This window comes from Onychomys torridus, chromosome 4, assembly GCF_903995425.1.
Source record: "Onychomys torridus chromosome 4, mOncTor1.1, whole genome shotgun sequence".
In the NCBI taxonomy this organism is placed as follows: Eukaryota; Metazoa; Chordata; class Mammalia; order Rodentia; family Cricetidae; genus Onychomys; species Onychomys torridus.
The window spans coordinates 141620419-141643248 of NC_050446.1; the positions used below are offsets into that span (position 1 = coordinate 141620419).

The following is a 22830-nucleotide window of genomic DNA, read 5'->3' on the forward strand; positions in this document are numbered from 1 at the left end:
ATCCTGAAGAGCCACTGAGGATGTAAGAGACCTCTAGAATAAACCTCTGGAAACGCCCAGCTGTGCGTGTGCCACTCACAGGAGAGACAGGACAGTCCTTAGAGAACAAGTTCCATGTTTTACGACTGCTTCACGTGGAAAGTCACACTCCATACTTTTTCAAAAAGCCAGAAAATCACCACTGTGGACAAAAGGCTTGGAGTGGTGATTCATGCCTGTGATCCCAGAGGTAGGCTGGAGACAGAGCTCAGTGGAGCACTTGCCTAGAATACGTGAGGCCCTAGGTTTGATTCTTAGCACATGAAAAGAAAAGGCAGAGGCAGGAGGATCCATGGGTTCAAGGCCAGTTTGGGCTACATGGTGAAACCCTGTCTCAAAAAAAAAAAAAAAAAAAAGAGGAGGAGGAGGTGGTGGCGCCAGCAGAGCCAAAAGCAAAGTTGCTGGGAGGTGGTAGGCTTACATGGTACCCAGCCCACAAGACAGCAGGTACATCTCTCCCTCATTCCCAACCTGCTCTCTTGGGGTACAGCGGTCTTCTTAGGATGAAGCTATGTGCCATACCTGGGCCTGCCAGCCAGGAAAGTGGTGAGACTATGAGAAGACCCTGTGTATGGAAGCCCAGGCCCATCCAGCCCTGCCCCTCTGGTGATACCCCCCCACTCACCCTCCAGCCTGATGCTCTGGGGAATCACCTCGAAGCGGACGACACGGTATGTATGCTCCTGGTCCTCTTCCATGTCCTCCCGGTGGTAATAAAGGATGAATGAGAGGTGATTGTGCAGGTAGATCTACAGCAGAGCAACAGAGAAGAACCAAGCTAGCAGCCCAAACCAGAAGTTTCTCAGGAAGCCCACCCCAAACACTACAGCCTTCCTGTGTCCAGTCCATGACTGACCAGCCTTCTGAAAACACTGCTCTGCTCATATTCCACTCTTGCTCTGACACCTGCTATGACTTTCTGGGACTCAGATAAAAACCCAAGTTTCCTTGGCCTGGCTGTCAACTGTCCAGCATACAAAATAATGGTTTCAGTACGGCATTTTCATACATATTCTGTTCTTGTCTTGCTTACCCACTGCCCTACCAATTGTCACATTAGCTCACCCGGGCTCTTCAGCCTGTCCCCGCCTCACAAGCAGTCCCTACCCAGTACTTCTACCCAGCTGGGATGCTGTCCTTCTTCTACTCCACTTAGCCCAACTCTTTTCTAAGCCCCTCTGTCCTCCACAAGGCCCCGAATGCACAACAGCTCCCTGGCTAGTGGAAAGCAACCGGGAACCAAGACTCAGGGCCTCACACCACCAGTTCTCTTCAAATTAGGACAAGGCCTCTATGCCACAAGGAATGTCAGCCTTTTAGTCCCTGGGAAATCAGATGAAGAGGACACAATTACGATCTACATCATTACTAGCTTACTCCCAGGATTTGTGTCATGAAGTGTGCACACAGACTGATTTCAAAACTGCACAGGTGAGATACTGAGACACTGGGCTAAGGACACTCAGATCACTAGCCAAAGGTGGGTGCAGGATTCAGCCCAGGAAGCTTCCAGTGTGTTCTTGATCATCATGTGGTCTTCTCTCCTATACACTTAATAGTTTTAATCTTTCAGAGACAGAATCTAGTAATCTAGTGTCAATCCCTTTATCTCTTTATAGTGTGTGCTGGAGCAGTCCAAAGCCACAGGATTCTCACAGGCTATACACCACGAGGTACTGACAGAAATGTTCTGGTTGACACTCCTTGAAAGAAATAAATTTATATATTTATAAATTTATATATATATATATATATTCCTTTTATCATTTATATGCGTGTGCATACACATCCCAGCACATGTGATGGTCAGAGGACAGCTTGTGGGGGTCGGTTCTCTCTTTCTGCCTCTGGGTACTAGGGACTGAACCCAAGTCATCAGACTTGGGAACAAGCACCTTTACTTGCTGTGCCATCTCAGCACCTGCTGACCCAGCCCTCTGAGCATGCCAGACACTCTACCTACCTTATTGACATCTGTGAAGCCAAGACGGTAGCCATGTTCAAACTGCACATCTTTTTCTTTCTTCTTGTCATCACCGTCACGGTTGTTGGAGTAGAGCTCCAGCCGGGTGGCCACAGGCAGGTTGTCAGCAATGCTAGAAACCCAAGGCCTCACTCAGTCTCTCAGAACCACACTCCCACCAGGCCCTCCCTGGGCTGAGTTCAAGGCCAGCAGGATGTAGTGGGTAACTTACAGGTGAACATAATAGTCTTCCGTGATGCGCTCAGCCACCAGCCGGCTCTGCTCCACTGTCAGGGTCACTGGCTTGCTGGATTGGCTGCAGAGAACTTCACACTTCTTCTCACTGTTCATGAGGACCTGGAAAGGGGTGTTGACAATCCGGTCCCCTCTCAGCACCTCTCCTGCCATAAGAGAGACAGATGGAGCTCAGAGCTTCAGCCCTGTGGTGGCTGAGGTCAGCAGGACAAATGGAGCTCCAAGGATGTCAGCAGTGCCACAGACTAGCTGTCAGGCTCTGCCCTACCTGTTTCAAATGTCCCACCACCCTCTCTACTCGGCGTTCCATTGCTGGTAGATGCTCCACATCCTCCCACGCCTCTAGAGCCCTGGGTGGCTTCCTATGCCTGGCGTGTCGTCCTGCCTCAGGCTCCCCTGTCTTTGGATAACCCTTCCTGACCCTGTAACAGCAGACAGGTAATGTCTTCTCCATCCCTGTTGGGACCTCTCATGAACTTGTTTGCTTTCTGGACAAAGATCATATTGTGTGTGATCCACCCTAAGGCCAGCCCCTACCCATCTCTTAGCCAGCTCTCCAGCTCTCCCAGGTCGCTCCCCGCCACTCTGCTTTGCCACCACACAGGTAATCTCAAAGTCACTGCCCCAAGCAGCCTTTGCTGACCCTGTCAGCCTGGAGCTCGTCACTCCCTCCCTTCCCCCTCTGTACAGTGAAGAGAATATTCTAACTCTGACCTGCTGACGCACTCTGCCTGGTATTCACCAGCTGAGTCCCAGCATGGCACCTCCTCCATAAAATGAGACAGCAGATACACCCAGAACCAAGAGGTTAATCCACTCCCAGGCACAGAGCAGGCAGGCGACAAAGAACACCGTTGGCATCACTGGCATCACCTCTGCAGCCAGCTGGCCTCTTACCCAAGACCTTTCTATCTCTGCGAAGCTCCTCTACGTCAATGACATTACTTTGCAGTATGTTAATATGTGTAGGTCTGACTCCCCTACCACCAGGGAGCTCTCTGAGCCAAAGCCTATGTCTTAATGTACTGGCATCTTATGCCTGTTTCCTCCAAGGAACCTGATGCCAAATATTACACTCAGAGGCACTGAGCAGCTGGGATCATTAACTAAATGCAACTGTGTTTTCACTCTGAGCAGCTCATTAGTTGAACAGTAATGATATGAAACTGGGGCAGGCTGAAGGAGACACACCATGACAACAGGCAGGCAGGACGACCGCCTCCACATATGCCAGTGGATCTATTAGACACACTCAAACTGTCTTATCGACTCACTTACTCATTCATTCACCAACACATACTGGGAAGTGGCTATGTGCCAGGCCTGAAGATACAATGTTGGACGGACATATTTGTGGAACTCATGACCCTAAGCTCTAGTGAAACAGACTGATTAAATAATCAGCAAGGTGAAAATATACTGTGTAAGTGCTGTCCTGGGGAGTAGATCTCGGGAAGTCTCACTGAGCTAGTAGTGCTTGAAGGAGGGGCAGTACTAACCTGGCAAAGAGATGGAGAACAGTTTACACAGAGGCAAAGGCTGCTTGGGGCAGTGACTTTGCGATTGCCTGTGTGGTGGCAAAGCAGAGTGGCGGGGAACGACCTGGGAGAGCTGGAGAGCTGGCTAAGAGATGGGTAGGGGCTGGCCTTAGGGTGGATCACACACAATATGATCTTTGTCCAGAAAGCAAACAAGTTCATGAGGGGTTCCAACAGGGATGGAGAAGACATTACCTGTCTGCTGTTACAGAAAGATTACTCTTACTGCTTTGTGCAGAAAAAGGGATGTAAAAAGTTGGCTGTAGTGATGGCACCAGTCATGAAGTAAGGACAAACAAAGAAGAGAGTGTGTGCAGAGGCCACCATCACAGCCCACAGATTCAAGAGCGGTAAAGGTGGTAAAGCTGTGGGAACTAGCTGCTTACTGGATACAAGGGATGAGGAAGGATTGGTGCATGCAGGAAAGACATTAAGGTTTCCATGACCAAGTTCTGTGAGTTGTCCATAGAAAAGGTCAGGCTATGGACAGGATGCTATGAGTTGTTGGTAGGTAAGTGCAAAGTGACAGAGCCACAAACTCTACTGTATTAAAGACAGCATGCAGCTGTGCAAGGTAGAAGCCCTAGGTGATGTTCTGAGTATGGCATAGGCCATCAGGAGAGGAAAAGGTAGAGCGTGAAGAAGGTGAAGCCTCTGTCCATCAGCTACTATCAGATGCCTAATAGTGCATATGAGCTTCTAGGTCTGGGATCAGTGAGGAGAGTGAGGCCGACAACAGGACATCTGCACAACTCATGGCTGAGGATATTTTATAGACAGCCAGAACTAGAGAGACACAAGCTCGACATGGTCCCTGGAGTGGGCTCTTTCCTTACACCATGCCCTGCTGCTCATTTCTTTGCAGGTCAATAAGGAGCAGACAGAAGATCCACAAACTAAATAAGGCTGTGCCACTTCTTAAATCTGGAAAGCAAACTGAATTAAGAAAGAAGGTGCTGGGTGGTGGTGGGGCACACCTTTAACCCCAGCACCCAGGAGGTAGAGGCAGGTGGATCTCTGTGAATTCAAGGCCAGCCTGATCTACAGAGCATGTTCCAGAATAGCCAAGGATACATACATAGAGAAACCCTGTCTTGAAAACCAACCACCACCACCACCACCACCACCGAAAAAGAAAGAAAGGAAAAAAAAAAAAAAAAAAAAAAAAAGAAAGAAGGAAGGAAAGAAAGAGGAAGAGGACATCCTGGTCTAGAATGGCTCATTTCTGAAAAACACAGAACTATTCCTCTTTTTTTTTTTTTTTTTTTTTTTTGAGACAGGGTCTCACTATGTTGCCTTGGCTAATCTAGAACTTAGTATGTAGACTAGGCTGGCCTTTAACTCCTACAGATCCACCTGTCTCTGCCTCTGGAGTGCTGTGACTAAAGGCATGGGCCATCATGCCTAGCTAAATCCCCCTCTCCCTTTGTTTTTAAATTTTGAGACAGGGTCTCACTATGTACCCAGGTTGTTTTCAAACTCACAAGCTCAAGCCATCCTCCTGCTGAGCCTCTCAAGTAGCCGGGGCAGCAGGCCTGTGTCAACTCCTTTTAACAATGTACCAGAAGCTATGATGTGACTAAATAATACATGCTAATAAAAAATTTTCAAAAGAACCAATTCTCAAGGGCTAGGGTGTAGCTCAGTATAGAGCACTTGCCTAGCATACCCAAATCCCTGGGTTTGATACACAGCACCTTCCTGGTGGCACACCATGACTCACTGGTTAACAACTGTTGCACAATCATGAAGATTGGATTCAGATCACAGCACTCAGAAGGCTGAAGCAGGGGGATCATAGGTTCAAGGACAGTCTGGGCAATGGGCAACATGGCAGATTCCAGGTCAGCTTTTGGAAGGTGGCAATCTTATCTCAAAAAAACAAAAACAAAAAGAAGGACCAAAGAAATGGCTCTGCAGAAAACAGCACTTGCTACACAATCCTAAGAACTAGACTTCATATCTCAGAACCCACATGACAATCCACATGTACCACAAAATGCCTGTAACTCCAGCTCTGAGGCATCTCTTCTGGCCTCCAAGTGTACTTACATAAACTCACACCGATGAGCACACACTAAACAGAGCAGACCTTTTGACAATGACAAGAACAACAAAAAGCCAGAGAGAACAAGTGTCTTCCTTCTCCTTGTAAGACAGAAGAGGAAAATCTGCTGAGGCCCTTGAGGTCCAAGGAGTGTCTGTCTGCTTGCTTTTCTAGGATTTAATGAGAGGTAGGCAGAGAGGAAGCATGAGGAACTGTCCTGAAGAGGGAACTCCAGTTGGAGAATTGTGGTGATATTGTGTCCCCAATACATTGCATCCTAATAAACTTATCTTGGGTCAGAGAACAGAACAGCCACTAGATATAGAGGCCAGAAAATGGTGACACACACACCTTTAATATTAGCATTCCGAAGGCAGAGATCCATCTGGATCTCTGAGTTTAAAGCCACACTGGAAACATCCAGGCATGGTGCCATACGCCTTTAATCCCAGGAAGTGATGGCAAGAAGCAGAAAGGTATATAAGGTGTGAGGACCAAAACTAGGCCGGTTAAGCTTTTAGACTTCTTTAGCAGCAGTTCAGCTGAGATTCATTCTGGATGAGGACAAAGAGGCTTCCAGTTTGAGGAAACAGGATCAGCTGAGAAGTTGAGCAGGTGAGGTTAGCTGTGGCCTGTTCTGTCTCTCTCATCTTTCAGTGTTCACCCCAATACCTGGCTCCGGGTTTGTTTTTTAATAAACCCTTTCAGATTCATGCTACAGAGAATATTTAACCTAGAATCTGACTGCTATTTACCACTTGTGCCAGACATTGTGAAGGGTGTTTCACATACTCTCTGAGTAAGTCGTGTTCAGTTTAGCAAGAATGTCAATGTCTTTGCTTGCTTCAAGATAAAGATAATCACTCTTTTCTTATCTTTTTTGGGTTTCTGAGGCAGGGCTGGAACTCACTATGTAGACCAGGCTGACCTCAAACTCAGAGATCAATCTGCTTCTGCCTCTTGAGTGCTGGGATTAAAGTTATACATCACTGCCCAGACTTTTCTTTTTTACATTTCTTTTATTTTTGAAGAATTTCATATACAAGGCCTATATTAACATCAATCTTTTAATTAAAGGTAGAGCAATGATCTGGGGAGATGGTTCAATAGGTGAAGTGCTTGAGTTCAGCTCCTCAGCATTTAAATACTGGGTGGATGTGGTGCCTGTGACCCAGCATTAGGGTAACAAAGACAGGGGATCCCCAGAGCAACCTGGATGGCTAGACTAGCCAAATCAGTGAGCTTTAGGTTCAAGCAAGGGACCATGTCCTGATAACTATTGTGGAAAGCAACCCAGGAAGACATCTAATGTCCACCTCTGGCCATACACCAAAAGCAGGATAAGGGCAGAGCAAGTAATAGAAGCCACTAGAAAAGAAATGTCTATATAGAAACCAAGGGAAAGCTGTTATGGTTAGAAGATGAGTACTCTAACCCTGAAAACTGGTAAAGCCCAGGTTAGCTATTACCGAACAATACAACCAATGGCAAGTCAGTCTACAAAACAGACACACATACAATCACTAGCTCTGCAGGATCGTTATGACTCAATAAGCTAACACACACATAAACTATTTACAACAGTGTCTAGCACATAGCAAGGGAAAACCATGCCAGGTCCCCTGTGAGACAGGCTGAAACCATACACGAGGCTTACCCAAATTCTCTGCCTTGTAGGTTATCTTGCTGGGCTGGCAGAAAGGCAATGAGTAGTACTCATAAGGAAGCTGAGTTCGAGAGCTGGTAAGCTTCACAGCCTACAGGAAGGAGAAAAACTGTTATTCCTCAATCCACCAGAAACAGAAGGCTGTTCCAAGAAGTCTCCTTGGCACTCACGTCTTTAGCAAGTTCACTGCAGGAGCTAGGACTATAGCATGCCATTCCTGTACTGCCCACATTTCTGGATTTTGCTGTAGATGGCACAACAGATTTAGTTTTAAAGCCACGGTGAGATTCAATATTCACTGAGTCATAAACGTGTGGTTGCCCTTGGACAGGATATGTCACTTGAGTACCCTTCAGCAGGAGGCTTTAAGAACAAAGGGGTATGCACCTCACTTGCAATCCATGTAGCCCTCCCCTTTCAGTTCTTTGAGCCTACAGCTTCAGGCTTCCCCCCTGCCATTCCTCTCGGCTCTCCTCTGTGCTCATCTGATGCTTTCTCCTATCTGGGTCTCAGCTAAAATTCCCAACCCATGAGCCCTTCCCTACCCACTGTATCTAAATGAACTCCCCATCATTCCATTTCAACTTTCTCAGCTTCCACCAGAGCATGTCATATAAAATGCAGTTATTGTATACTGTTTTAATTTCTTTCTTTCTCTTTGAGACAGTGTCTTACTCTGTAGCTCAGGCTGGCCTTGAATTCAAAATTACCAATGTGAGCCACCATACCCTAGTCTTTCCTATGACTTTAAAAATCAGTTTTTCCCACTTAAGATCACAGTACAGTAGATGTTCATTTAATGTCTGCTAAATGACCATAAAAACAATGAAAGCCTTCTACAATGGGAAACTGATCGATCATGATTTACTCAAGACTGAGACAGGAGGAAAGTGAACTCAAGTTACAGAGTAAAACCAAGAAAGAAAAGAAAAAAGGAAAGAAAGGAAGGGGAGGGAGGAGAGATAGGAAGAGAATCTAGGTATGCAGCTAGCTGAGCTGGCAGGATGCCTGACTAGAGTATGCAAAGCCACAGGTTTGATCCCTAGCATCGCATAAAATGGGCATGGTGACACAAACTTCTAATGCTGGCACTCAGGAGGTAGAGGCAGAAAAATCGGAAGCGCAAGGTTATTCTTAGCTACAAGCCAGGGATGGTGGGCCAGGGGATCAAACCCAGGGCATCATGGGTAAAGGTGCTTGCCACACAAGCCTGGTGACCTGAGTTTGATCCACAGAACTTGTGTAAAGGTGGAGGGGAAATGAACTCGGCAAAACTTACTGTGAGCTCCACTCCCTGCTGTGGCCCAGCCTACCCCACATACGTTATGTATGTGGACATTACTAATAACAGACACAAATTTCTAAGGATGCTCAAGACCATCTTTGGCTACATAAGCTTGAAGTCAGCCTGGACTGATGACAGCCCATCTCTAACAAAGAAAACTGTTAAATCACAGCTAAAACAGAACCAGTGAGAATATTATAAAAAAATAAAAATTTAGGGCCACTGAGGTGGCTGAGGAGATAAAGGCACTTCTTGCCAAGTCTGATGACCCAAGTTCCTATCCCACAGACCCGCATGGTGGGTCAAGAGAGACAACTCCTCCAAGTCGTCCTCTGACCTCCACGTGTGTGCTGTGGCATGAGCCCACACCTACTCATACACATACAGACATAAATAAAATGTTATAAAAAATCCTTTAAAGAAATTACTTTTAACTACTTAGGAACTACCTGCTATTCCTCAGATACCATCTAAAAGTATAAATAATTTTTTAAATTTTAGAATAGTTCTACAACCCTTACTTAAAACTCTTATTTTGTAATTAAGAAATTTGAGGGCATTTAAACAGGCAGTATGGTATACACACCATTGGCTGTATCACAACCCCAGATGGGTCTGGAATAATACCTCTTATCTCATAACCACTTGCAGAGAAATGCAAACATATTGACACTAAGTGAAATACATGAAGTGAGTAAGTGGCGTCACTTCAGTCTGAGGTCAGCTCTTCATTCCAGGGCTCTTAGGAAACCTTGGGTTTTAGAGCTTTTGGGATGTCAGCCTGAAGACACTAAGGATCTGGGTTATACACGTTATATAAACTGGTGTAGTGGCACAGACTATAATTTCAGAACTTGGGAGGTGAATGAAGGAAGATCAGGAGTTCAAAGCTATCCTTAGCTACCCAGTGTTCAAGGCCAACCTAAGCTACATGAGACTCTGTCTTAAAACCAAACCAAGTAATCAAAACAAACAAACCAACAAAATCAAGTTATGAATTACTTAAGGAAAAATTACCCCCAAATCCATTGTTGCTAATTCTTTTCTTTTTTTTTTGTTCTCTGGACAGTGGGAGGGTGGGGGGGGGTCACTATACCCCCCCCATTACAAATAGAAGCATTCCACCTTTATGTTCTCCTCCAGCCCAGGTGTCCTCTCTGATTCCAGTTTGGCAGGGTTAGAGACCAGATACCACTGGACCTCTACACCGAGCTTTGTTCGGGGCTGAGGACAGAGGTCAAAAGTGAGAGACAGGGCACTGCAGTGGGAAAGCTGGCATTCGAAAAGCTCCATGTCTCTTACTTGGTGTCAATGTTTGCATTTCTCTGCATGTGACCAGTTGGCTCACTTCTTTATGCGTTAATTTCCATATCTGTGAAACATACAGAAACTCTGTAAAACATAAAATTTCCCTCAGAAGGTTCTTGGAGGCATCTTGACCTAAGCAGAGCCCAATGCATAGCATGTAATAACCCTCAGTTAATTGTTACTTTTATGTTTTTCCTGCAAGATATAAGGAAGACAGCTTCCTACAACACAGACATTTAAACAGCTGCTGTGTGTTACTCAGAAAGTTGGGAATGAAAAGAGGATGGAGTAGATGAGAAGGGGTGGCAGAGAAGCCATAGAAGGAAGCAAGCAGAGTAACACAAATGGGTGGGGTAGCATGTGACACACTTCATAGTAAAAGTGAGCGTGAGGAGACAAGAGACCAGAGGCACAGGGGAACAATGGAAAGGTAGAACTGTAGGCAGCCTTTCAGGATGGAGTCAACCCTCTTTTCCCCAGGGGAGCTGGCCCTCATCTGAGCTCCATACAACTCCAGGATGGACATACACAGCCAGGCTGCTAGGCACAGGTGCTCCTATGGTCCAAGCAGGCACTCACCTTGATCTCTACTGGGTCATTTTGGTGGAAGTTGATTGGCGCGACTCCAGGGACATAGAAGGTGCTTGTTTTACATGTGAGACAGAGAAGCATCAGGAACCTTGGCCACCAAACCTGCTGGGGAGAGAGACTACAGTTGGAACGCAGGGAGAGCAGTCAAAGGCAGATCAAGTGGGAACCTTCCAACCTGCTTGCACTGGCCAGTGTCACCTCTGTTCTGGGAAGCCTGAGGTCATTGTAAAGTTGCTTCCCAAATGCCTTCCCAGAATGCTACAAGGAACAAGACTCTGCACTTCCAGAGATGGGCGACAAGATGGGTCAAGCTATTACTACCTGGGAGGAAGAGCAAGACTGCGGCTAGCCTGAGATATTAAAGTGCCGCTCTGTGCTGATATGGTGGGCACATACAAACGGGCGTTTCTAGACGGCAACTTCGCACCTACTTCCTAGAGTCCCCAGCAATTCTATTCCTAAGATTTTTGTCTAAAGTCCTCTGGAAGAGCCGAAAGCCCTCTTAACCACTGAGCCATCTCTCCAGCTCCTGGACTGTTTCTAGACATGTTAAGAAAGATATGGTGGGGTTGGGGATTTAGCTCAGTGGCAGCTAGCAAGCACAAGGCCCTGGGTTTGGTCCTCAGCTCCAGGAAAAAGAGAGAGAGAGAGAGAGAGAGAGAGAGAGAGAGAGAGATGGCAACTCTACCAAAACATACAAGGAAGGACATTTACCAGAATGTTAAATGGATTGAGTGATAGTGTTCTTTCTAATATTTTATATAGAATTATATATTTACATTACATTAGAAAAACAATTAGCCAGGTGTGGCAATGTACACCTACAATCCTAGTAGTATTTAGCAATTAGAGGTAGAAAGATCTCGAGCCAGCCTGGACTGCATGAGATTGGGGGGTGGGGGAACATGGTAGCACATGCCTTTAATGCTAGCATTCAAGAGGCAGAGCCAGGTAATCTTTGTGAATACAAAACCAGTCTAGTCTACATAGCAATGTCCAGGACAGCCAGGGCTGTATGGAGAAACTCTGTCTCAACTCCCGTCCCGCAAACAAAACAAAACAAGCCTACCAATGCCACATTATTATTACTGTTGTTGTTATTTTAGGTCTCACTGCATAACTCTGGCTGACCTGGAACTCATTTATGTAAACGGGCTGGACTTGAGCTCATAGAGACCTGCCTGCCTCCTGTGTGCTGGACTGGAACCACTGGACTAGAGTTATAGACAGTTGTGAGCTGCCATGTGGGTGCTAGGAAATGAACCACAGACCTCTTAACTGCTGAGCCATCTCTCTAGTCCCAACTACTCTTTTTTTAATAACTTTTATGATTGTGTGTGTGTATTCATACATGTGAGTGTGTACATATGTGTAACATCTGGTGTCTTCCCAATTGTTCCCCACCTTTTCTTTGAGACAAGATCTCTCACTGAACCTGAAGCTCATGGACTGAGCTAGACCAGCTCAGGTATGCAGTACTGTGCCTGCTCACTTTCTGCGTGAGTGCTGGGCACCTGAGCTCAGGGTCCTCATGCTTGCACGGCAGGCATTTTAGTGACTGAGCTATCTCTCCAGCCCCAAGCCGCTACACTCACATGTAAGGCACCAAGATCACTTTTCCTGTTAACGTAAAGAAAACGTGTTCTGAAGTTCCTTCTAAGAAGCTTGACACCGGACCGTTAGCCTTATCTAATGGTGACTTGAAGCAGGGACAGAGGATTACAATCTTCCAAGTTTATCAGGTCAATTAAATCTAAGAGGTCACTTTCGTTCTACCTCCTTCAGAAAGAGAACCTTCAGACTGAACTGAGAACACTGCCCCGGGAGCACAATGCTCCCCTGGGAGCTCGGGTTGCAGAGGAATGAAAAGTAAATCCAGGAAGACTTCAATTCCCTTTGGTTCCAAAGTCTGAAACCAATGAAGCCCTTCCTCCTCCCCAAACAAACAAAACCCAAAAATAAACAGTGAGATCCATGCTCACCCCAGCAGGAAGGTAACATTAAAAAGCAACAAAGAACACAGAACTGCCCAGGCATAGCAACTTCCTTCTATTTACCTAGCTGCTGCTTTGTGCTAAGCACCTCCCACACTCATGCTTCCCTCACAATGACTACTACCTGTGCACTTCTGCCACCATTTTGCAGAGGACTGTCAGTTAACCTGACACAGAGAGGTGAAATAACTTGGGGGCTGTGGATGTGGTTTGGAAGGTAGTGAGCATGCCCAGCGTGCTCAAGGCTCTGGGTTTGATTCCCAGCATCACATCAGAGGTGTGACATACACTCTAATCCTAGCACGTGGAAGATAGGAGGCAGGAGGAATAGATAGACATTCCAGGTTATCCTCAGATACACAGTGACTTCCAGGCCAGCCTGGGGTATGTGAGATCCCATTTTAACTCACTCCCCACCCTCAAATAATAACTTTTCCCAGGCCATGCAACCCAAATGTGATGATAGAATATGTGTGCTCTGCTGAGGCAGGTGAGTTTCAATATAAGATGATGAGCCAGGTGGTTGGTAGCACTCACCTATGATCTTAGCACTCAGGAGGCAGAGGCAGGTGGATCTCTAAGTTTGATGCCAGCCTGGCCTGTAGCCTGGTTAGCATCATACATTAAAATGTATGAATGTATGAGGCTGATGGCAACAGCTAATATTTACTGAATGCCAATATGTGTGAGGCACAGTTTTAGGTTCTTTTCATGTATAAACCTGTATTCCCATTTCATAACTGGGGGGTAAGGGAGGAGGAGCTGTATGTACCTGCAATCCCAATGACTCTGGAGGCTGCTGAGATGGGAGGATCACTTGAGCCTATGAGTTCAAGACCAACCTTTAAACAACAAAGCAAAATCCCATCTCAAAAAAAAAAAAAAAAAAGGGGTGGTGGTGGTGGTAGAGAGATAGTTAAGAGTACTTACTGCTCTTGCAGAGGATCAGTTCCTAGCACCCATGTCAGAAGGCTCACAACAGCCTGTATCTTCAGTTCCAGGGGAGCCAATGCCCTCTGGCCTCTTAGGCATCTGCACACACATGGTGTACATAAATTCTCATAGATGCATACACATACACATGAATAAATAAATAAACCCTGTCTCTAAACAAAACAAAAAAAGTCAGAGTACGCTAGATGGAGAAAAACTGTATCATCTTTGAGGAGAGAATTGGCAATGTGAGAGGCAGAGCTATTCTCAAGTACTGCCAAGACAAATTCTTAGGTATATGAACAATGATCCTAGTTTATGTATGCATAGCCTATTCTTGTTTGTTTAAATGTTTGAAAACATATACCAGTGGGCTTGGTGGCACATCTTTAATCCCAGCACTCCAGAAGCAGAGGCAAGTAGATCTCTGGGAGTTTGAGGGCCCAGGTTCACATAGCAAGTTTGAGGCCAGCCAGGAATACAAACACAATGAGACCCCGTCCTTTTTTTTTTTGTTTTTGTTTTTGTATATACCAAAACTAAACAAAGTAATCAAAAAAGAACACTACCAAAATATTTTAGCACGAACACAGATGGAAATATCCTTAAGAAAGTGTCCTGTAGCTGGGTGGTGGCGGCTCACGTCTTTAATCCCAGCACCCAGGAGGCAGAGCCAGCCAGGTAGATCCCTGTGAGTTTGAGGCCAGCCTGGTCTACAGAGCGAGATCTAGGGCAGGTACCAAAACTACATAGAGAAACCCTGTCTTGAAAAACAAACAAACAAACAAACAAACAAACCACCACCACCACAACAACAACAAAAGTGTCCTGTAATTAACAACACATTAAAAACATCTATGGCTAAGTATGGTGAATTACGCCTGCAACCTCAGTACTCTGGAGGCAGAGGCAGGAGAATGAGTTGAGGTCATTTTGGCCTGTGTAATTCCCAAGAATTCAAGGACGGCTTTCTAACTGGTCAATTACTATAGTGAACCATAGAAGCAGCATAAGGACAACACACCAGCATCACAACTGACACAAAAAGCAGCTGACAAAATCCAACACAGTCATCAAAACAACTTTGAGTACAACTAAAAAGGAACTTCCCCAGCCAAATGAAAGGCAGCTATGAAAACCCACAGGCAATCATCACAATGTTGAAAAACTAAATGCTAAGTTCCCCTAGGATCAGGAACAAAAGAGAATACACATTCTTGCCATGTCTACTCAATTCTATACTATAAGCTAGTGTTCATGAAAGAAATAAAATTTAAACACATCCAAACCGAATAAAAAAGTAACAAATGGTTTAAGTTGTAGATAATATTACCTTGCATTTAGAACACTCTAAGATATCTATGCAGGGCTGGAAAGATGGCTCAGAGGTTAAGAGCACTAACTGCTCTTCCAGAGGTCCTGAGTTCAATTCCCAGCACCCACATGGTGGCAAACAACCATCTGTAATGAGATGTGGCACCCTGTTCTATATACATAATAAATAAATAAATCTTAAAAAAAAGAAACCTATGCAATAACTAACAAGAATTAAGCTAAGGACAGGTACAGACTATCAGATTGATATATAAAAAAAACCCTGTATTTCTACTTATTGGCTATAAGTACTCAAAAATAAAATTAAAACATGGTTCTACTTAGTATTGAAAAAATTTAAGAATATATATTAAAAATACTTGTATGTGTACACACACACCTGAGTGTATGTGTACCGTGTGTGAGAGCCTGAGAAGGTCTAAAGAGGTGTTGGATCCCTGGAACTTAAGTTACAGAAGACTGTCAGCCACCATGTGGTGCTGGAAGCCAAACTCGGGTCTTCTGAATAGTAGTCAAGTGCTCTGAACTGCTGACACCTTCCTTCCTTCCTTCCTTCCTTCCTTCCTTCCTTCCTTCCTTCCTTCCTTTCTTTTTTTGGTTTTTGAGACAGGGTTTCTCTGTGTAGCTTTGAAGCCTGTCCTGGAACTCACAGAGATCCGCCTGGCTCTGCTTCCTGAGTGCTGGGATTAAAGGCGTGCGCCACCACCGCCCAGCTGCCGACACCTTTCTAGCCCCTAAGAATATATCAGAAAGGACTTAGGACTGGATGCAGCTGTTGTGTGATATTTTGTTCGTGTTCTGACAAATAAAGTTTGCCTAGAGATCAGAGGGTAGAGCTAGCCATAGAGTTAAGCACAGAGGCCAGACAGTGGTGGCACATGCTTTTAATCCCAGCACTTGGGAGGAGGAAGCAGGAGGATCAGGAGTTCAAGGCCACCCTGGACTACATGAGACTGAACCAGTCTAAAAGAGAACAGAGCCAGTGGTGGTGGTGCACGCCTTTAGTCCCAGCACTAGGGAGGTGGAGACAGGAATATAAGGTGGGTAGAGACAGGATCTTGGCATCCCATTCGGCCTGAGGATTTGGTAGAGGTAAGAGGTTTCTAGTGGCTGCTGCTCTGCTTCTCTGATCGTTCAGGCAAGCTTTATTTGTCAGAACACAAACAACTATCACACAATATGCACCAGAGTAGTAAAGCATTTGCCAAGCATGCTCAACACAAGCTACATCCAACACTACAAATAATAAAGGAAAACAAATACATATTTTGTTTTGGTTCGAGACAAGGCTGTGTAGCCCTGGCTGGTCTGGTGCTCTCTATGTAGTCTGGGCTGGCCTCAAACTCATGGTAATCCTCCTGCCTCAGCCTCTCAAATGCTGTGATTACAGGCATGCACACCATGTCTAGGTACATGAAAATGATTTTTAAGAGCTTCTTTATTGAAAATTACAAAACACTGCCAAGAGAAATGAAAGATTTAAATAACTACAGACATTCCAGGTTGATAAACTGGACTACTCCACAGAGAAAAGATAGAAAACTGTACTTCTAGGGCTAGAGAGATGGCTCAGTGGTTAAGAGAATTGCCTGCTCTTCCAGAGGACTCAGGTTCAATTCCCAACATCCACACCTGACTCTCAACTGTCTGTAATTCCAGTGCCAGGGGAGCCAGCAACTTCAGGCTTCAGTGGGCACCAGGCATGGTGGTACAGACATACATCCAGGCAAGACACCCATACACATAATAAAAATGAAAATAAAAACTAAAAAAAAGGGCAAAGAAAATCCCACTTCCATACTGATCTTTAGATTCAATCCCCATCAAAATCTGAGCATGGTTTTTGCTCAAACTGACAAATTTACCCTATTTTACACACACACACACACACACACACACACACACACACACACACACAAAGATAAGGTCTTGATTGCAATAGATATAAACCAGGCTGGTCTTTACTCACAGAGATCCATCTGCTTCTGCCTCCAGTCTGCTGGGATTAAAGGTATGCACTACCCAAGCCAAGTACAAAGTTACCTTAATATTGATAGAGAAATAGAAAGGATCCAGAATATCCAAAGCAGATTCCAAAACAGAATTGGGTAATTTATACAATTTTCTAAACATACCATAAAGCATAATAATAATGATAATTGGTAAGCCGGGCATGGTGGCACATCATCCCAGCACTTGGAAGACAGAGGCAGGCAGATCTCTGTGAGTTTGAGGCTAACCTGGTCTACAAACCAAGTTCCAGGACAGCCAGGACTGTTATACAGAGAAACTCTGTCTAAAAACAAACAAACGAAAAAGATAATTGGTAAGGATAGGCACATATATACTAATCTAACCAAATTAAAAGCATAGAAATAAATCTTTCCATTTACAGTAATTTGATTTTCAACAAAGATGCCAAGGCAATCTAACAAGGACAAAGTGCTTTAACTATGTGGTAACCATATTCACAAGTAACTTTAGACCACTCAAAAATAATAAATTCAAAATGAACCACAGATTAAAACAAAAGCTGAAAATAAAATTCCTAGAAGAAAACTGTCACTTTGAGTTAGATGAAGATGTTTTAAATATACTGCCCAAAATATAACCCATTAAAATTAATAAATTTCATAAAAATAAAACATTTTACACTTCTAGGCCACGGACAGGTGAAAAATCTTTGTAAATGATGTATGAGGGACTGGTTGAGGATACGTAAAGAACTCTCACAACTTAATGAGACAGCAAACACCCCAGTTGACAAATGGCCTGGGGGAGTGGTTCAGTGGGAAGTGGGAAGATGGCATAAAAGATTGGTATGCTCATTTCACCAGAGATGGGTAGATACACGAATGGCACATTAGAAGATGTTTACTATCCACTGTCATTAGGGGAATGCAAACCAAAGCTATATTGGGTACCACAACACACCTGCATGACTCAACAACAAAACAAAACAAAAACCAGGCAAGTGTGAACCAGGACATGGAGAGAAACGCTCACATTTCATGGTGAGATGGCACAGGCACTTCTGCAAAGTTTGGTATAGCTTACAAAGTTAGACACAGACTTACTGGCCAGGACTCCCAACTCTAGGCATCAACTGAACAGAAACACTCAGACTCGCGTGTGTTCATAGCAACTTTAACCACAATAGCTGTCTCCTTCTCCCTGGTTCTACTTTCCAGTTTGAGCTACCTACAGTTAACCAAGGTCTGAAAACACTAAACAGGAAATTCCAGAGATAAATGATACCGAACCCTTTAACTTTTATTACTATCTATTAGTATAAATGTTCTACCTTGTTAATAAGCATTCTTGCTCATCCCTGCCCCAAGGATTCATGTACCCCAGAATGATCTTGAACTGCCGATCTTCCTGCCTCTACCCTGAGTGCACCACCACACTTGGTTTGTATGGTACTGAGGACTACTGCTCAAGCCTTTATGTATGCTAGCTAGTCAAGCAGTCTACCACCTAATTTAAATCACCAGCTCTGCTGATCTTACTGTGTCTAATTTACAAATTAAACTTTATTGTAAGATATTCAAGTAAAGAGAAAATTATGGGGTTGGACTTGATGGCACAGGTCTATAATTCACTTACTTGAAAGGCTGAGGCAGGAGATCACCAAGCTCAAGGCCTGCCTCAATACTGAGTGAATTCAAAGTCAGCCTGCACAACTTAGTGAGACTGTCTCAAAACAGTAAAAAGAGGTATGGGCATACCATTTGCCTGGCACATATCCTAAGTTCAATTCCTAGTACACAAAACAGCGAAAACACAGAGTTCCATAATGGCTGCATTCCAAGCATCTCCTCAGAAGGCTTGGAACACATACCCTCAGATTGGGGGACTACTACAGTTCAAAACTGAAAATAATTAAAAGGCATATTGTTAGTAAAAGTAGAAAAAAAAAGAATTGCATACAATGGGATACTATCAGCAAGAAAAAACAAAAACCCAAAACCTGCCAATACAAATTACAAGAAGGTATAACCCAGAACACTATACTGAGTAACAGAAGCCAGATGCAGAAGTCCATATAACACATGACTCCATTTCCATGGAATGCCCAGCAAAGAATATTTACAGCGACAGACATCAGATTAGTGGTGGTTTGGCTGTGGGAACAAGGGCCTGATTGCATCACTCCCTTGACCAACGTGAGGGAACTTGGGGTAACAGAACTGTTCTATTACATTGTGTCACAGCAATGACAAGGGCACAAGTTTATACAGAGCTAAAGGTCACTGCCCTGTACATTCACAATGGTGATTTGTAGTATGAAAGTATAGCTTAATATGCCTAAAGAAAAGGGAACTAGTTGGGAAGGGCAGAGGTGAAAGGATGTGGCAATGTGATCACAAGCGATGAAGCTGGGTTGTAAGTGACAATGGCCGTACTCTATGCTGGTGTATGCTGAAATTACTGTAACAAGTTGGGCTTTTATTTTTGTTTGTTGTGAGACAGGGTCTATGTAATATTGGCTGGCCTGGAATTCCCTATGTAGACCAAGTTTGTCTTCAAACGCATAGAGATTCACCTGCCTTTGCACCCCCACCCCAGTGCAGAGATTAAAGGGATGCACCACCACATCCAACCTACAACAAGACTTTAAAAGTAGGAATTATATATGCAAAAATATTACAGAGATAGTTTCTAAAGTCAAAGACAATTTCTTCTGATAAATGGATTAGGGGCAGCCAAGTGACTTATTTTAGCTTTTCTGTTTTTTCCTTTATTGTTATTGTGTGTCTGTGGTGTACATGACATCGGTGCTTATGTGCTACAGGGTGTGTGGAGGTCAGAAGAGAACTGTGGAATCCATTCTCTCCTTCCGCCTTTGCTTGGATTCCAGGAACTGAACTCAGGCAGTCAGACTTGCAAGGCAAGTAATTTATTCATCTTTTTTGACCCAGGTTTTTTAAAATAATTAACAAATTGAAATGTACACATTGATTATATATTTCTTTATAATTTCATATGCAGTTTCCCACATACATGGGTCATCATTATCTAATACATATATATTTAAAAAAATTAAGACAGTCTCATATAGCCCTGGCTGGCCTTGAACTTGCGATCCTCCTGCCTCCATCATCCAGATGCCAAGATTACAGGTGCATACTACCATGACCAGTTTACACAGTGCTGGATGGAGGTGGAACCCGGGGTCTCACGCTTGCTAGGTCAGCACTTTATCAACTGAGCAACATTCCCTGTATACATTAATCTTTCTTTTCTCTTTTTTTCTTTCTTTCTTTTCTTTTCTTTTTTTTTGAGACAGAGTTTTTCTGTGTAGCCTTGGCTATCCTGGAACTTGCTCTGTGGACCAGGCTTGCCTGGAACTCAAGAGATCTGCCTGCCTCTGCTTCCTGCATATTGGGATTAAAAGTGTGTGCCACCACCACCTGGCTTATATTTATATTTCAAGGGAAGGAAAATCATTGCTTATAAAAATACCTAGATACAAGACATATGGAATGTCCAGCATAGAAAATCTGACCACCAGGTTTGCAGGTGATAACTAATTGCTCATAACTAAATCAGCAATTCTAACCTTGGAAGAGTGTCCTAAACTCCCATGAGAGCTGATAAAAGCTACAAGTCCTGATGTTAAAAGTCCCAATATGTAGGATGTTACATGATTTAAGGAGACTTAAGACTTAGCAGTTTATGGGTCCCTGAGAGCTTAACAGGATGTAGCTCCCAGTTCACTTCTGTAAAAGATAGCAGAATCCTTGCTTATTGGGAAATTTCTGTCTTGTTCTTTGACCTTTTTTCCCCCAAAAATTATTATTAGATTATTTTATTTTATGAATGAGTATTTTGCCTGCATGTGTATCTGTACACCACATGTACACCTGGTGCCTGAAGTCAGAAGAGGGCATTGGTTCCCCCAGAACTGGCATATGGATGGTATTCTCCAAGAACAAGTGCTCTTAACCACTGGGCCATTCATCTACCTAGCCTTTGTCCCTTGACTTTTAACTGATTACCTGTGATGAAGCTCAGTACAAAACGTCAGGTGTGCCCAGAGCCCTAAAAGGGGGGTGAGTTCTAAGAGATAAGCAGCAGCCCACTCCACAGCGTCTGCTTTACTTGGTGTCCAAGTCACAAGACTCCAGGGCAGCCTGTCAAGGAACCAGAGGACGGCAACCGAGAACTCCCTGCAGTGATCTAACACTCCACCTCTGGCAAACGTACCAGTGACCTGGGAAGCTGAGAAGCTCAAGGGACCTAAGAATCAGTTTCTCCCTGACTTTTTTTTTTTTTTTTTTTTTTTAATTCTTGGGGTCTGGACATTCAGAAACAACACCCCCCTCTACTCCTTAGTAACCTAAGGGAAGGCTACTAGGAAAAAAAAATTCATCCTGCCAGTTTTGCCCTTTTGAAAGCTGTGGACAGTTACCTTCTCTCAAAGGAAACAGGGAGCTTCTCCTGAGAACGCAAAATGGTTCATTCAATGGCATTTCTGTGACCAGAGGCTAACTTCTTCTTTTCTGGAGCCCTCTCTCTACCTCTCCAACTCTTTCCTATAAATAGCATCACCTAGTCACCCAGCTTGGGCCAATCTTGACCCGGCCATCCTGCCCCTTCCTGCTGCAGAAGCAGCTGTGCCCACCGCAGACCGACTGCTACATGGCTCTTCCTCTTGAAACGGTACCATTTTCAGGTCAGTTGGTAACTACTCCACAGATGAAGGAACTGAGCCACAGCGGTGGGGGTAGGGAGGCTTCCAAGGCGCTCTTTGCCAACAGTTAACTGAAATCAATTATCCAATCAGTGAAAGCTCCCTATGAATTCAATCACATGTGAATGAAGGCTGAAGACCACTTACTAAGAAGTCCCATGGGGCTAAAGAACTCACCCAGCTACATGAAACCAAAACAAAATACCCAGAACTAAATGAGCTACTAGTGAGGAAAATGCAGCCTTTATTTCAGAACACATACCTGACAGTTGTGGAACAGGGACCCACAAAGACACAAGAACTGCTGGGGAGTGAGGGGTGGAGGAGGTTAGGGAAGGGCTGTCAAGAGGAAGTCCAGGTGAAAGCAACTATCTTCACAAAGCTATAAGCAGCCAGACTTATTCCTGAAGGAGAGGGCGTGCAGAAATTACTGTTCTTCCCTGCCCTCAGGGGTATTTACAAAAGAGCTCTCAGCTACCCAGGTAGTTGGCCCAGACAGGGCAAGCCTGCAACACTTCAAACCCGGGATTAAGGCTACAAAGTGCTAGGCACTAGGATTCATTATTACAACAGTTCTTTAGAGGCTCATGCCCAGTTCAGAACTAGGGGAACGGATTCAGTATGGGATAGCGGGTAAGCTCTGGAGATGGGTGGAGGTGGTGGTGCATAACACTGTGAATGTATGGAATGTCCTGAACTTGTACGAATGGTTAAAATGGCAAATTTTATGTCTATTTCACCACAATGAAAATATTAAGAAAAAAATTAACAGGCTTAAAAAGGCAAGAAGTTTGCTCAGTCACAAAAGTAATTCTACCCCTGGCTTGTATACTCTGCCTTAGACCTGAACCTCAAAGCCTGGGAGGTCTGTCAGTTTAAGGCATTGGATGTAGGTGAGAAATCATACTGGACATATTGGACAGCACAAAGGAAGCAATGAAGAGGAATGGGGTGGAATTGAGAAGTCTTGGGCGCCCCCCACTCCATCTGGGGAACAATAGTGACAGCAAATGGTTCAGGGATCAAAGCAAGTTAGAAGGTAGTGGCTCCTACCATCCATCTGTGGCCAGATGGCCCTGCTCATCCTGGGTTCTTCCCACCTCCCTGCCAGTGCCCAGACATCAAAACTCAACCTTCTTCAACATTCTGCAACCTGCTTCTTTAATTCCAAGATCA

The 22830-nt window shown here is 44.5% G+C and overlaps 1 protein-coding gene across 3 annotated transcripts in view; it reads right to left on the reverse strand.

Moving 5' to 3' along the window:
- Tm9sf4 (transmembrane 9 superfamily member 4) overlaps positions 1-22830 on the reverse strand; it is a 46159-nt gene that overhangs the window by 18259 nt on the left and 5070 nt on the right. Inside the window, exons 2-6 of one of the 3 annotated variants that reach the window (XM_036184751.1) lie at positions 10681-10794; positions 7500-7599; positions 2235-2403; positions 2003-2135; positions 665-788 (exon numbers count right to left, since the gene is read on the reverse strand). In XM_036184751.1, coding sequence (XP_036040644.1) covers positions 665-788; positions 2003-2135; positions 2235-2403; positions 7500-7599; positions 10681-10794 — 640 coding nt within the window. Of the gene's footprint in view, positions 1-664; positions 789-2002; positions 2136-2234; positions 2404-7499; positions 7600-10680; positions 10798-22830 lie in introns of those variants that run through there. The other 2 variants (XM_036184750.1, XM_036184752.1) reach the window with 2 other exon arrangements.